Source organism: Ochotona princeps, chromosome 2, assembly GCF_030435755.1.
Source record: "Ochotona princeps isolate mOchPri1 chromosome 2, mOchPri1.hap1, whole genome shotgun sequence".
Lineage (NCBI taxonomy): Eukaryota > Metazoa > Chordata > Mammalia > Lagomorpha > Ochotonidae > Ochotona > Ochotona princeps.
The window spans coordinates 85509666-85522639 of NC_080833.1; the positions used below are offsets into that span (position 1 = coordinate 85509666).

The window sequence follows — 12974 nt, forward strand, 5'->3', positions numbered from 1 at the left end:
ATGAGGCCCTGCTTCCCATCCAGCTCCCTGCTTGTGACCTGGGAAAGCAACCGAGGACGGCCCAAAGCCTTGGGACTCTGAACCCGTGTGGGAGGCCGATTGCTCCTGGCTTCTGATTTCGGAGCCGCTGTGGCTACTTGAGGAGTGAATCAGCAAATGGAAGATCTTCCTCTCTATTTCTTTTTTGTGTGTATCTGACTTTCCAATAAAAATAAAAAATAAAAAGAGCAAACTCCTGGAGCATCATCCACTACTTTCCCAGTCTCATTAGCAGAGAGTTGAAATTAAAAGTAGATTAGGCAGGATTTGAACTGGCATTCTATGGGGTGCTGGTATCACAGGTGGTGGCTTAATCTGCTGTGTCATAATGCTGTCCCTAATTTCATGAATTTTACCTATGAGTTTTCTTAATTTTTTTCTAGTATTATTTTATCATGATTTCGTATTCATCAATTCCTCTATACCCAGACCAAATCTGAAAAATTATGTGATTTTTATTTTAATGCCATTTTTAACATATATAGCGCATTTCTGTCTTACTGTCTCAATTATTCAAATTAATTTTTCACTCACTCTGTCCTTGTGTCTTAACCAGTTCTCAATTCACGCCAATAACTCATCTAGGTTTACAAGCACATACAGGGTGAGCATTCAGTCTAGTGGTTAAGACACCAGTGATGCATATCAGAATAAATGTGTTCACTGTTTGCCTCTAACTCCTGACTCCAGATTCTTGCAAATGTGGATCCTGAAAGGAAGCAGAAACGGCTCAAGTGATTAATTCCCAGCTACCTTTGTAGAAGACTGGGACTGAGTTCCTGACTCTTGGTTTCAGCCTCAGCCAACCTTGACTTTCGTGGACCAAATGAATGGGAGCTCACTCTGTGTTCTCCCTCACTTTAACACTGTCAGATATATATACATACACACACACATATGAAAAGCAGATTTGTAAAAAGCACAAAAGACATTTATTTCCAGAAGAGGAGAATGAGGAATTACAAGAATCAGCTCCTCCATATGAGCAACATGTACCATGACAGCTGTTAAGGGTCAACTTTCCAAGAATCCTGGAAACTAATAAGCTTACAAAAGTATTGCAGGTATTCGCTTAAGGAAAATGGCTGAATCTCATTCATTTGTTTTTGCATAACTTCCTCGATTTCCATTCATTGGTCCCTAACTCAAGGATAGCCTGAGAAATCAGCAATTTTGTAGCCAAAGAAAAGAAAAATCAAGTTTGAGTTCCACAGAAAGCGACCATTTGAGAGAACTGTCACTATTCAAGCTGTCTAGTTACTCCCTGGAGAAGTTCCACTCACAGGGCTAGTTTTTAGGTGATCCATTCAGAAATCTTTGTAGGAAAAAGCTTATCCTTAAAGTGTTTGCTGAAACCAATTGGCAGCAGTTGTTTAAAATTTTAGAAGTAGGGGAGCGGTTGGGACCATCTTGACTCACTCTTGGAGAGCTGGGAGGACTGGGTGTGCAAATGGGACCCCTCACCCCAACCACTTCTTGCTGATCCGGGTGGGGGGCATGGCCTAGCCAGGCTGCTCTGGAGTGGCTGGGGCCATCTTGGCTTGTTCGGCCAGAACGCCAATTGGCGCCAGGCTTTGCCTGCTGGCCACCCGGCAGTGAACTCTGGGGATTTGGGATTGTGGAATTACTGCCTAAGGATGTCCATGGATAAGGCCACCATTCCTGTAGGTGAGAAATGGATACTGAGGGACTCCTAATGACAGGGCCACTGTACTTGCAGGTAAGCAAGGTGACTGAGACCTGGTGGTTTGGATGGAAGACGCCAAAGGTTCTGTATGGGTCAGACCAATTACCTGTCCACATGGGAATCATGAGATGGGCTTGTCAACGTGGAACACTGGTGACAACCACATGACAGTCCATGCGAAAGCTCGGCCTGAATGCCTGTCCAAAAGGATTAGATCCCAGTACCTGACTGAGTGCAGGAACAGGGGACAGGAAATATTAGGCAAGGCCACAACACTAACCAGTAGGCAAGAGAGCCAGGACTGGGGGTAGATTCGGCGGGGGATATGTGGACACAACCCTGTGGAAATACAAGTCCCACTGGTTCACTTAAGTGTTAGAGTGGTGATGAATTGAGCTAGGTGTGGCCACAGAACCCACCAACACTCATAGGTACTGGGAACAAAAATAACAAGAATAGGCAGGGTAGGTCCAGGCTGCAGGACCTGCATGTGCATCCTAAAATAGGGTGTGGGGCAGACTGGTATGCAACATGCACCAGCTCATCCAAAGGCCAAGATGGAGGGGCAGACTATGCTGGACAAAGGCCTAGCACCCATTAGCATGCGTGAGATCTGGGTCTGAGAGTGGGCCAAGTGGCAGAACTTGGGAAACTCCCCTACTGGGTTATAGTTCCCACTGGTGAGCACATAGTCCAGGCCTGGGGGTTAGGCAGGCTGGACAAAGTAACTCCACCTGTTGGCTAGTGTGTGGGTTGGTTTTGAAAGGGGGCAGACCAGACAGGGCTGAGCAAACCTTATGTCACTGGCAAGTGTAAACCAGGTTGGAGCACAGGTCATGCCAGGCTAGGCTGTCACATCTACTGGTTTGCATGAGCCAGGGACGGGAGCAGACTGAGCAAGGCCAGGGTCTAGCACCTGCCAACAAGAGTTGGGACTGGGGGCTGGCCAGGTCAGGCCAGGCTACAGCATTCAAGGCAAAGGCCAAGACAGGTGAGGGGCTATGCAAAGCTGGGCAGGAGCAACCAGTGGCACACACAAGATCTGAGGCTGGAAACAGGCCTGGTTGGGGGGCAAACAGGATGCAATGGCTGGCTTGTGGCTCCCACTGGTGACTGCAAGAGCTGGAATGGGGTTGTTGTCTGGTCTGGAAATGGCTGAAGTGTCCCTTTGCACAAGTGTGTACTGGGTCTGGGGTGTGCCATATTATGCTAGACACCAGCTTCCACTGGAGTTCATGAGAACCAGGGTGGATAAAGGATGGGCTAGGTTAAGTCTCTGCCACTATTGAGCCATGTGTGAGATGTGTCTGGGTGTGGACCAGGATTGGCTGGGATGTAGCATCCAACAGCAAGAACCGTAATGGGTGAGGGTTGGTCAGCAAAGGCCACTGTTCCTGCTAGGACAGGAGGTGGACCAAGTAGGGCTGGCCCATGGACTCACTGGTGTGTGCAAGACCTGGTGTTGGGAGAGGTTCTTATGGAGGAGCTTGGGAAACTCTGTGGGGACACAGTCTCGCAGGTGAGAGCAAGAACCACAATAGGGAGCAGTCCAGACTAGGCCAAGAAATAGTACCCTCTGACATACATTTGGCTCAGGTCTGGGGCAAACCAGGCTGGGCCAGTTCATATTACCCACTGGTGAATCTGAGCACCAGAATGGAGTGCGGGTCAGGCCAGGTCAGACTGCAACACAAGACAGTTCACATGAGGGCCAAGTCTGGGGCTGGCTGGGTTGCGCTATGCTGTAGTACCCACCAACATGAGCTGGAATTGGGAGTAGGCTGGGTCAGGTCAGGCTGCAGCAGCACCCACTGTCAAATGCCAAGTTGAGCAGGCCCATGCTAGACTGGGCCACAGTGTTACATTAGCATGTGTGAGACCCAGTGGTGGGGGTGCAGGGGTGAACCCTGTAGGGGGGCTGCATGGGGCTCCCCTGCTGGACCACCACTACCACTGGTGAGCTTGATAGCTGGGATGGGGTATATTAGGCCAGGCAGGGCTACAATACCTGTTGGCTTTATGTGAGCTGGATCAGGGTAAATCCAGGCTGGGTCAACTGTTCCTACTGGTGCATGCATAAGCCAGAGTGGGTGTGGGTTGGCTGAGCTTTGCTATAGAATCATCTGGCAAATGCTGGCACAGGGCCCAAATTCTTTCAAGTCAAACTGCAGAACCACCTGGAGAATACAAAATCCAGGAGTGGGAATGGGCCCAGTACAGAAATTGCGGGCTCCTCCTTTTGTGTTGCCACTCCCAGTGGGGGCAAGCATGGCTAGACAGAGTGGTACCTGTCAAGATATGTGTGGGCTGCTCGGGTTGAACTAGGTTTTAATGCCCATTGACAAGTTTGAGGGCTGAAAGGACAGACAGAAACAGTCTGACGTGCATATTGGCAGGCACGGGAACCAGGACAGAAGGCAGGCCTGGTGGGGTTTATTGTGGGTTACTCTGACTAGGCTGCAGCTCTCACTGGTATGCATGAAGGCCGAGTGTGTAATAGGCAGGATCGAGCTGGGCTGCAATACCCATTGGTTTGTGTAGAAGACAAGGCTGGAGATAGAACTGACCCGGCAATTGCAAACATCAGTGTGTGCATAAGCTGATCAAGGCGATGGACTGTGCCAGACCCTGTACTGACAAGCACACAAGAATCAGGTATGGGATGGCCTCAGATGAAGTTTCTTTGGGCATCCCTCCAACTGAATTGCTGGACCCAACCACTGATAGAATTGCAGGTTCTATGGTGTGACTGAAATGCAGGTGTCAGAGCTGGTCCTCCTCAGTTATTTAGACATAGCAGTGGACAGCATATCCAGGTACACATGGAGGATATGGCAGTATCAGAGCCTCCAGAGGTCACCTGGTACCATGGAAGAGGACAGAGGGCAGAACAAATTGATCAACTACCCCAGCCAAGCATTGGCAGTGAACACTTGACCAACAGAAACTCTAAGGTGGACTATGTCAACCAGTGGATTCTGGAGAGATTTCATTGTGATTGCAGTGGTGTGTTTGGTAGTAATTCTGAACTGCTGAACTATCAAAACCTCTTGAGCTTGACCCTTGGAGCATGTCCCACATCGGTAACCCTGGGATGGCGCTGGGTGGCCATCTCCCATCCCAGGGTGCGGAAGCGGTTGGGAGACTGGTGTGGCTTCTCTCCTTATCTTCCCCCTTTCCCCAGATACAGGAAGGAAAAAAAAGAGATTGTAGAAATAATGGTCTCACCTACCTTTCTGTAGCCCTTGACCCTTTGCACCCTAATCACCAATCAAAAAAGTTGTATTTTGTTAACTATAACTTAGAAAACAAAAAGAAGGTATAAAATTTTTTTCAGAAGTAGTGACAAAAACTGTCACCCAAAGGAAGATATAGGGAAGAAGATGAGCATGGAGAGCACTGTAAAGCTCTGGTGTATTCCAAGGGATCTAGAAGGATATGTAAATGTGCATATGCCCAGGAAACACACAAGAGTTTTCAAAATATCACTTGTAATTGAACCTGAGGCCCTCTACAAGCTTTAAGAGAAGGCCAAGGCAGTTATGAAACGCTAGTGCAATGAATGAATGTTCAGCATACAGACAGAACTCCTTGGTCAAGTATTGAAGACTTACTGGAAATTTATCTTAGCTGTCTACTAATCTGATCAAGTACAGACTTCAGTTGCTACACATGAAAAGGAAAACAAAAAGGAATGGAAAAGCTAACAGAATCTCAGAGACCTGTGGGACATCTCCCAGTATGCCATGATACACACTGGGATCTCAGGATGAAAGGAGAGAGAAAAAGGAAAAAATATATATATTACATGAAATCATGGTCTAATCCACGAAAATTTGATGAAACACATACAAGGAGCACAGCAAGTTCTAAATAGGATAAACTTGTTAAAAAAGACATACTTAGATGCATCATAATCAAACTTCTGAATGAAAGTGAATCTTGAAAAAATAAGGGAAAAAAAACAGCCACTGTGTACAAGGATGTCTCTTAAGATCAGCAGATGATTTCTTTTCTGTTTACTTACTTTCATTTTACTTGAAGGGAGGTAAAGACAGAGACAGAAAAGAACTAAGGAGGGAGAAGAAAAGGGGAGAAGAGGAGGGAGAAAAGAAAACAGGGAGGGGAGGGGAGAGAAGGGGAAGGGAGCAGGGAGGGGAGGGAAGGGAAGGGGAAGGGGAAGGGAGCAGAGGGAGGGGTGGGGAGGGAAGGGAGCAGGGAGGGGAGGGGAGAGAAGGGGAAGGGAGCAGAGGGAGGGGAGGGAAGGGAAGAGGACAAGATGGACAAGAATGGATTTTTAAAAAGTAATTTAACTATATGCTTTCTTTGAAAAATATCGTTTAGATTCAAAGCACACAGATAAAATTTGGGGGGAAAAAGAGATTGAAAAGAAAAAGGTAGAAAAAGGACATATTTTGAAAATAGTAATCAAAAGGAGAGGTGAAGTAGGTATAATAATATTGGACAAAACAGATTTTAAAGCAAAAGCATACACAGAATTGAAATTTTATTTAAATTGTCAAAGTCTTGTGAAATTTAAGTATTTTTCTTCTTTAGTCACATATTTACTCCTATATTCTTTCTTTCTTCCTCCCCCACCCCCTACTCTCTCTCTCTCTCTCTTTTTCTAATTTACCTCTTTGTTTGAAAGAGAGTAAGAGAGGGAGACATAGAAAGAAGAGATCTTTCATCTGCTGGTTATTCCACTGATGACTACAGCTGCCAGGACTGGGTCAGGCTGAAGCTGGGAGCTTCTTCCAGATCTCCTATGTGAGCAACAGGGTCCCAAGCACCTGGGCCATCTTTCACTGCTTTCCCCAGGCCATGAGCAGTGCTTCTATACATTGTAAGAATAAATGAGACCTTACTGCCATTTATACAAAATGACATTACCTTGTATTAAGTTAAGCATTCCTACATACTCAATTTTCTATTCCAAGACAGAATTTCTATTCTATTGACAGAATTCTGATTTTTAGGATTTTACGAAGTGCATATCTCCTTCCCTTGAATTACTTAGACATTATTAGAAAATAAACACAAAATTCAAGAATACTCAATAATTCTTAAAGAACATCTGAAAAATGAATTAAATGGCTTGTTTCTTATTAGATTTTCTTTAAGAAACAAGCTATTTCCTTTTCATAGAGCCTTAAACCAGACAATATAAGCTATTAGAGAACAACAGACACTTAAAAATGTCCAAAAAGGCATTTCTTACAAATTATTATCATTAGGTCTTTTCAACAAGCACTACAAACTTGTAGATCAAATATAGTTAACCTCATTTTATAAGTCAAGAAGTGAGGTGGGTGTTGGGTTACAGCGGATTAAGCCATTGTTTTGGGACACCTCTGTCCTATATTGGTTCAAATACTGTTTCAACTCCCAGATGCTCAATTCCCAATCTAGCTTCCTGCTAGAAAGCAGATGATAATTCAAGTGCTTGCAAGTGGGAGAACATAGATGGAGTTGTGTTGCCTAGTTTTGGCCTTTCTCCCCCTCTTTCTTTTGTTCTTTCAAACAGATGAACATAAATGAACATTAAAAAAAAATGAAGAGGTAGTGCCTGCTACAGAACAAGAAAAACAGGTCAAAGTAGAAGACTCAGATAAAACAGCTAATAAGTCTTCTTTCTTCCATTGCTCCTCCCATAATACCAAAATGCTCCACAGATAAAAATCACAAAGTATGCTTATGCTATTACAGTTTTTCTCTAACTTACAAGTGCAAGCTAAAATGTTCAGGAAGCTGAATCTAATTCCTTTCATTTATTTGAAAGATAGAGAGAAACAGAGATGGGGAAAGAAAGAAACAAAGCTTATCCCCATTTGTGGGTCTACTCTGCAAATGCACACAACAACCAGGGCTGACCCAGGCAGACACTGGGATCCTGGAACTCCATCTGGGTTCCCACATGGGTAGCAGGAACTCCAATCCTTCAGCCGTTACCTCCTGCTTCTGAGTGTGCATGTTAGCAGGAAGACAGATGCAGAAACAGAGCTGGGACTGGAACCCAGGCACTTGGACACAGGATGCAAGCATCCCATTTGGCATCTTAATTGCTGAACCGAATGCCAGACCCAGAATCAGATTCTTACAAGAGTTTTTAATATTAAAAACTAAAGGAGGGGCCAGCATTGTGGCACAGCAAATTAAGGCACAGCTTGCCACACCATTATCCCAGATCAGAGAGCCAACTTGAGTCCTGGACATTCCCTTTTTAACCCAGCTCCCTGTAGACATGTGTGGGAAGCAGCAGATGAAGCTTGAAGTGCTTGGGCACCTGCCACCCAAGAGGGAGACCTGGATGGAATTCCTGGCTTTGACCTCTTTCAGTTGCAGCTGCTGCAGGCATGTGGGCAGTAACCAGCAGAGGGAAAACAATTCTTATTCCTCCTCTGCTGGTCACTGTGCATTTCAATTGAGTAAATAAATAATCTTTTAAAAAAGAAAAAGAAAAAGAAAAGCTAGTGAAGGTAAATATTTCTTCACTTGTTGTAACTGTTACTTCTAAACATTTAAGACTTAGCTCAGCATGAAGAAGTGTTTTTCTTCCATGAAGTAAAAGGAAAAGAAAAAAGGAGTTGGGAATGAGTAAGGGAGCAAAGGGTTTTTTTCTTTTTTCAGGCCCAAATTTTCAGCATTTTTTATGTTTTTCAAAAGTTATTATTAGATTCATACATTTTTGTTAAAATGCCTGGCCATTCTCTAAATAAACAGGCACTCCTGCAATGGTGAGTCAAAAACACATTCTCATCGAATCAATTTTCAATATGGCAGCGAGAGCTTTGACTAGATGATGGTATCAACACTGTTTGGAAGGAAACATTACATTAATACATTAAGTGTTCTTAAAACATATGGTCTAACTAAAATCAACTTATTGTCCATAAAAGATTCAATTTCTTAAAAAAAGATATATTTATTTACTTTGGAAATCACAATGTGTGTGAGAGAGAGAGAGAAAGAAAGAGAGAGAGAGAGAAAGAGAGTGCTTTCATCTGCTGGTTCATTCCATAGATGACTGCAATGGCTAGTGGCAGGCCAGGCAAAAGCCAGGGGCCTAAGCACTGGGGCCATCTACCACTGCTCCTCCCAGGCTGTTAGCAGAACCTCGGATCAGAAGTGAGCAGCCAGGACACAAACCATTACCCAGATGGGATGCCAACGCTGCAAGTGGCAGCTTTACCACTACCACACAATGACAACTCTGAGATTCACTTCTCTTTTCAGGCTGCAGTGTGTGTATATATATATATATATATTTTTTTTTTTTATAAAAGAGAAACTGCATAAAATAAAAACCCTTAATGAGTGATAAATTCTTACCAAACTATTATCAACACAAAGTAATGCCACCTGTCTGCTTTGACAAAAACATTATATTTTATATGAAGTTTCTTAATTTTATATTGCAATTATTTTAAAATATATGTAAAAAAATGTTTTTAAGATTAACTTACCATTCTTTAACAGTTACTTCTCTAATCCCTTCTCCAATGTCTGAAAGCTTGAACTGAACAATCTGTCCATGTAGAGCTTCAAAAACAAATGAGAGACTGTCTTATTAAATGAATAATACATTAGCAACAGGTGCTTTTATATCTAAAATCAAATAATGTTCTCAGGCAGTGGCTGGAATGGTTCATCTTACAGATAATCACATTTTATAATTTTTAAAAGCAGAACGATTTTTATAACTATCAAAGATGTAAACAAATTAGTTATTCCATGACACAGATCTATTGACACTGCCATAGAATTCCTATTTTTCAATTTCCAAAATAATGTTCTTTTATAGGGCTATCAAAGGCTCTAATAACAAATTAATGAGATTCGAAACAAGTGTATGAATAGAAAATGGAATAAAAATGTTACTTAAAGAGAGAGAGACCCTGCTGAATCTCCATGTTCATTATGAAACTATAATAATCATTACTAGCTTACTTTTGGTTCTCTGTTGATTTCATACAACTGTTCTCATTGCTAGTGGCTAAAACTCAAAGAGTTCTATAGCAGATATGGTAGGAATATCTTATATGTGCCAACTATGTTCTACCAACTTATCTCTTAAACTTCTCTGTCTTATTTTCATTTTTTGCCCCTTTACTCAAAAGAAAGAACTTCTGGACAACACAAGGCATGCACAGAGCCTTTCATTTCTATGTTAAAAGATGGCTCTGAACCTGTGCAGTTGAGTTCCTTTATCTTTTATCTGCTACTAACTGTATTTGCTTATAAAAATACGTTAATACGTTAACCAAATTTGTGAAATTTTCTTCAATAAATAGGAGATACTAGCAAAGAAATGTAAAATATATTTTGGATATGGAGATATTAGGTACCTCTTATTTCCTCTCTAGTAAGATAGGCTCTCTCACAGTCTGCTGCTCAGAGTATAAACTAGAATCTTTCTGAAAAGGAGTTTGACATTAAGTATCAAAAGCCTTAAAAAAGAAAAGACATTTTTTTAAGTCCACAACTTTGATTCCATCCTTGACTTAATAAGTAATCCCACTTTTAAGACTTGCCATTGTAGGAAATAGCTAAAGAAGTACACAAAGTTTGTACTCAAGAGTGATTACCATAGGCTTATACTGAAGAACAGAAATCAAAGTAACCAAAAAACAACCAGTGAACACATTGTGGCACTTTTTGCAAAGCGATATGAAAGAACAGCAAGAGGTTGGGAATTTGATGGTGCAAAGCCTGAGCAGGGAGTGACAGTTGTATGAGGCTGAGGAGGACAGGGTATTGGCAAGAAATCTGTCCATATTTAGAAAGGCTTTGTGTACTCCAGTGTTTGAATCTTATCCTAAAGGGAATCAGGAGCAGTAAATTAACGCAGTTATAAATTCTTTGCAACTGTTTCCAACTAGAGGTGGAGTAATTTCACCACTTCTTACACCAGTGGTGGGCAATGACTTCTTTCACCCAAGCAAACATGGCAGAAGCAAAGTTGAGAAAGTTCAGGAACCCAGGCTCTAACATCCTCACAACCTCTTTTGGAATGCCACCCCGAGCTCTCCATATGACACCAATCTATTTTCCAAGCATATAAAAATCATGAGATGCCCCAGCTAAAAATCAGTGCCAATTGCCAGACATGCAAATGGAACCATCTTGGATCTTCCATTCAGAAGACCCCATAGAAAAGGAGTCACATTAGTGAAAGCCCAGGAGAAACCAGCAGCAGAACCACTTAGCTAACCCACAGAACTCTAAGAAGTAATCACCACTGTTTTAAACCACTAGATTGTGGGATAGTTTATAATTCAACAATAACTGATTCAAGGGCAGTTGTGGCATTGCAAGTAAAAAGCTGCCACCTGCAACACTGGCATCCTATGTGAGTATTGGTTGAAGTCCCAGATGCTCTGTTTCAAATCAGACTCCATGCTAATGCACCTAAAATAAGCAGTGGAACACAGGCCAAATACTTGAACCCTTGCCACCCATATGGGTGACTGGATGGAGTTCCAGGGTCCTGGCTTCAAACTAGCCCAGTTTCAGCCATCAGTCATTTGGCAAGTAAACTTGCAGATATGAAATCTCCCTTTCTTTCATTTTCCCTCTCTTTCTGCCTTTCAAATAAACAAATTATTAAAACTAAATTTAAAGCATCAGATCTGTGACTTCAGGCCTATAGTTTCAGGGAAGGAAAATCTTGAATTGGTGGATGAGGTTGGGAACAGACTGGTTGAAGAAAACGAGGCTGGGAGAACAGGAGGCTACTGAAGGTAAGAAACTGAAGCATGGAGTTTACCGGAGTTTACCCTTAAAGTACATTTAGATGTAGTTTGAAGTTTATGTTTAGGTATTTTTCAAAGCTTACTGAAAAGGAGAAGACATTTTTTTTTATTTAATTTGGAAGGTAGATTTACAGAGAAGGAAAGACAGAGAGATCTTCCATCTGGTGGTTCACTCCCCAAATGGTCACAACAGCCAGAGCTGAGCCAACCCAAATCCAGAAGCATGGAACTTCTTCTAGATCTCCCATGTGGGTGCAGGGGACCAAAGGGCATCTTTGGCGGTTTTCCCAGGCATTTTATCAGGAAGCCGGATCAGAAGTAGAACAGTCAAGACTCAAACAAGCTCCTATATGGGATGCTGGCACTACTCACAGAGGCTTAAACTATCATGCATTTGTGATGGCCCCAGAAGACAAATTTTAAGAAACAAGAGGATACTTCAAAAAGTTTGTGGAAAGTGGAATGAAATAAGCTTAGCTCATTTTGGTGCCAAAATTTTTGAAATCTATGCATGATTTTTCATAATATATAATTTCTTGTAAGAGACTCCTCACACAACATACAAAATTGACAAGTTTTAGTAAACAACAGGAAGTAACAGAAGTCACATTGACTCCAGTTTCCTAGTTTAACTCACTACTGAGTTAAATAATACAGGAAGAAGAAAATATGTACAAAACTGAGTTTGAGGATCTGGACCATAGATTTGATATTGAAACGGAGAGGCATGGCCAGCAGCTGGTGACAGGTTTGGGTTAGAACTACAGAATGCGAAGTATTCGAAATGTGATAAATGAGCATGTGTCTGTAAAAATGTGACACAAGAATATGGGAGGACCAAGGATGGGATCCTATAAAACACTGAAAATTGAGAGTGAAATAGGGGTCAGCATAGCACATTAGACTTCCAATTGCAACACTGACATCCCATATAAGAATGCTAGTTATTTTTTTTTTTTTATTGAGCCCCAGTTAATCCTTTTCTGATCCACTTTCCTGCTGACATGCCTGGAAAGGCAGAAGTTGGCCCTGCCACCAATGTGGGAGACTAGGAAGGATTTCCTGGCTCCTGGCTCGAGCTTGACCCAGACCTGGCTGCTGAGGTCATATGGGGAGTGAACCAGCAGATGGAAGATCTCTCTCTCTTGCTCTAACTTTCAAATAAATACATCATGTTTTTAAAGATTTATTTATTTTTTATTACAAAGTCAGATGTACAGAGAGGAGGAGAGAGAGAGGAAGATCTTCTGTCCGATGATTCACTCCCCAAGTGAGCGCAACAGCCGGTGCTGCTCCGATCTGAAGCCAGGAGCCAGGAACTTCCTCCTCCAGGTCTCCCACATAGGTGCAGGGTCCCAAGGCTCTGGGCCGTCCTCGACTGCTTTCCCAGGCCACAAGCAGGGAACTGGATGGGAAGTGGAGCTGCCGGGATTAGAACCGGCGCCCATATGGGATCCCAGCACGTTCAAGGCGAGGATTTTAGCTGCTAGGCC

General features: G+C 42.8%; 1 protein-coding gene across 3 annotated transcripts in view; it reads right to left on the reverse strand.

The window, feature by feature from the left end:
• The window catches only part of DBT (dihydrolipoamide branched chain transacylase E2), a 51803-nt gene that overhangs the window by 21805 nt on the left and 17024 nt on the right, over positions 1–12974 (reverse strand). For 2 of the 3 annotated variants that reach the window (XM_058659607.1, XM_058659617.1), the window contains exon 3: positions 9193–9268. In XM_058659607.1, coding sequence (XP_058515590.1) covers positions 9193–9268 — 76 coding nt within the window. Of the gene's footprint in view, positions 1–9192; positions 9269–12974 lie in introns of those variants that run through there. The other variant, XM_058659623.1, reaches the window with a different exon arrangement.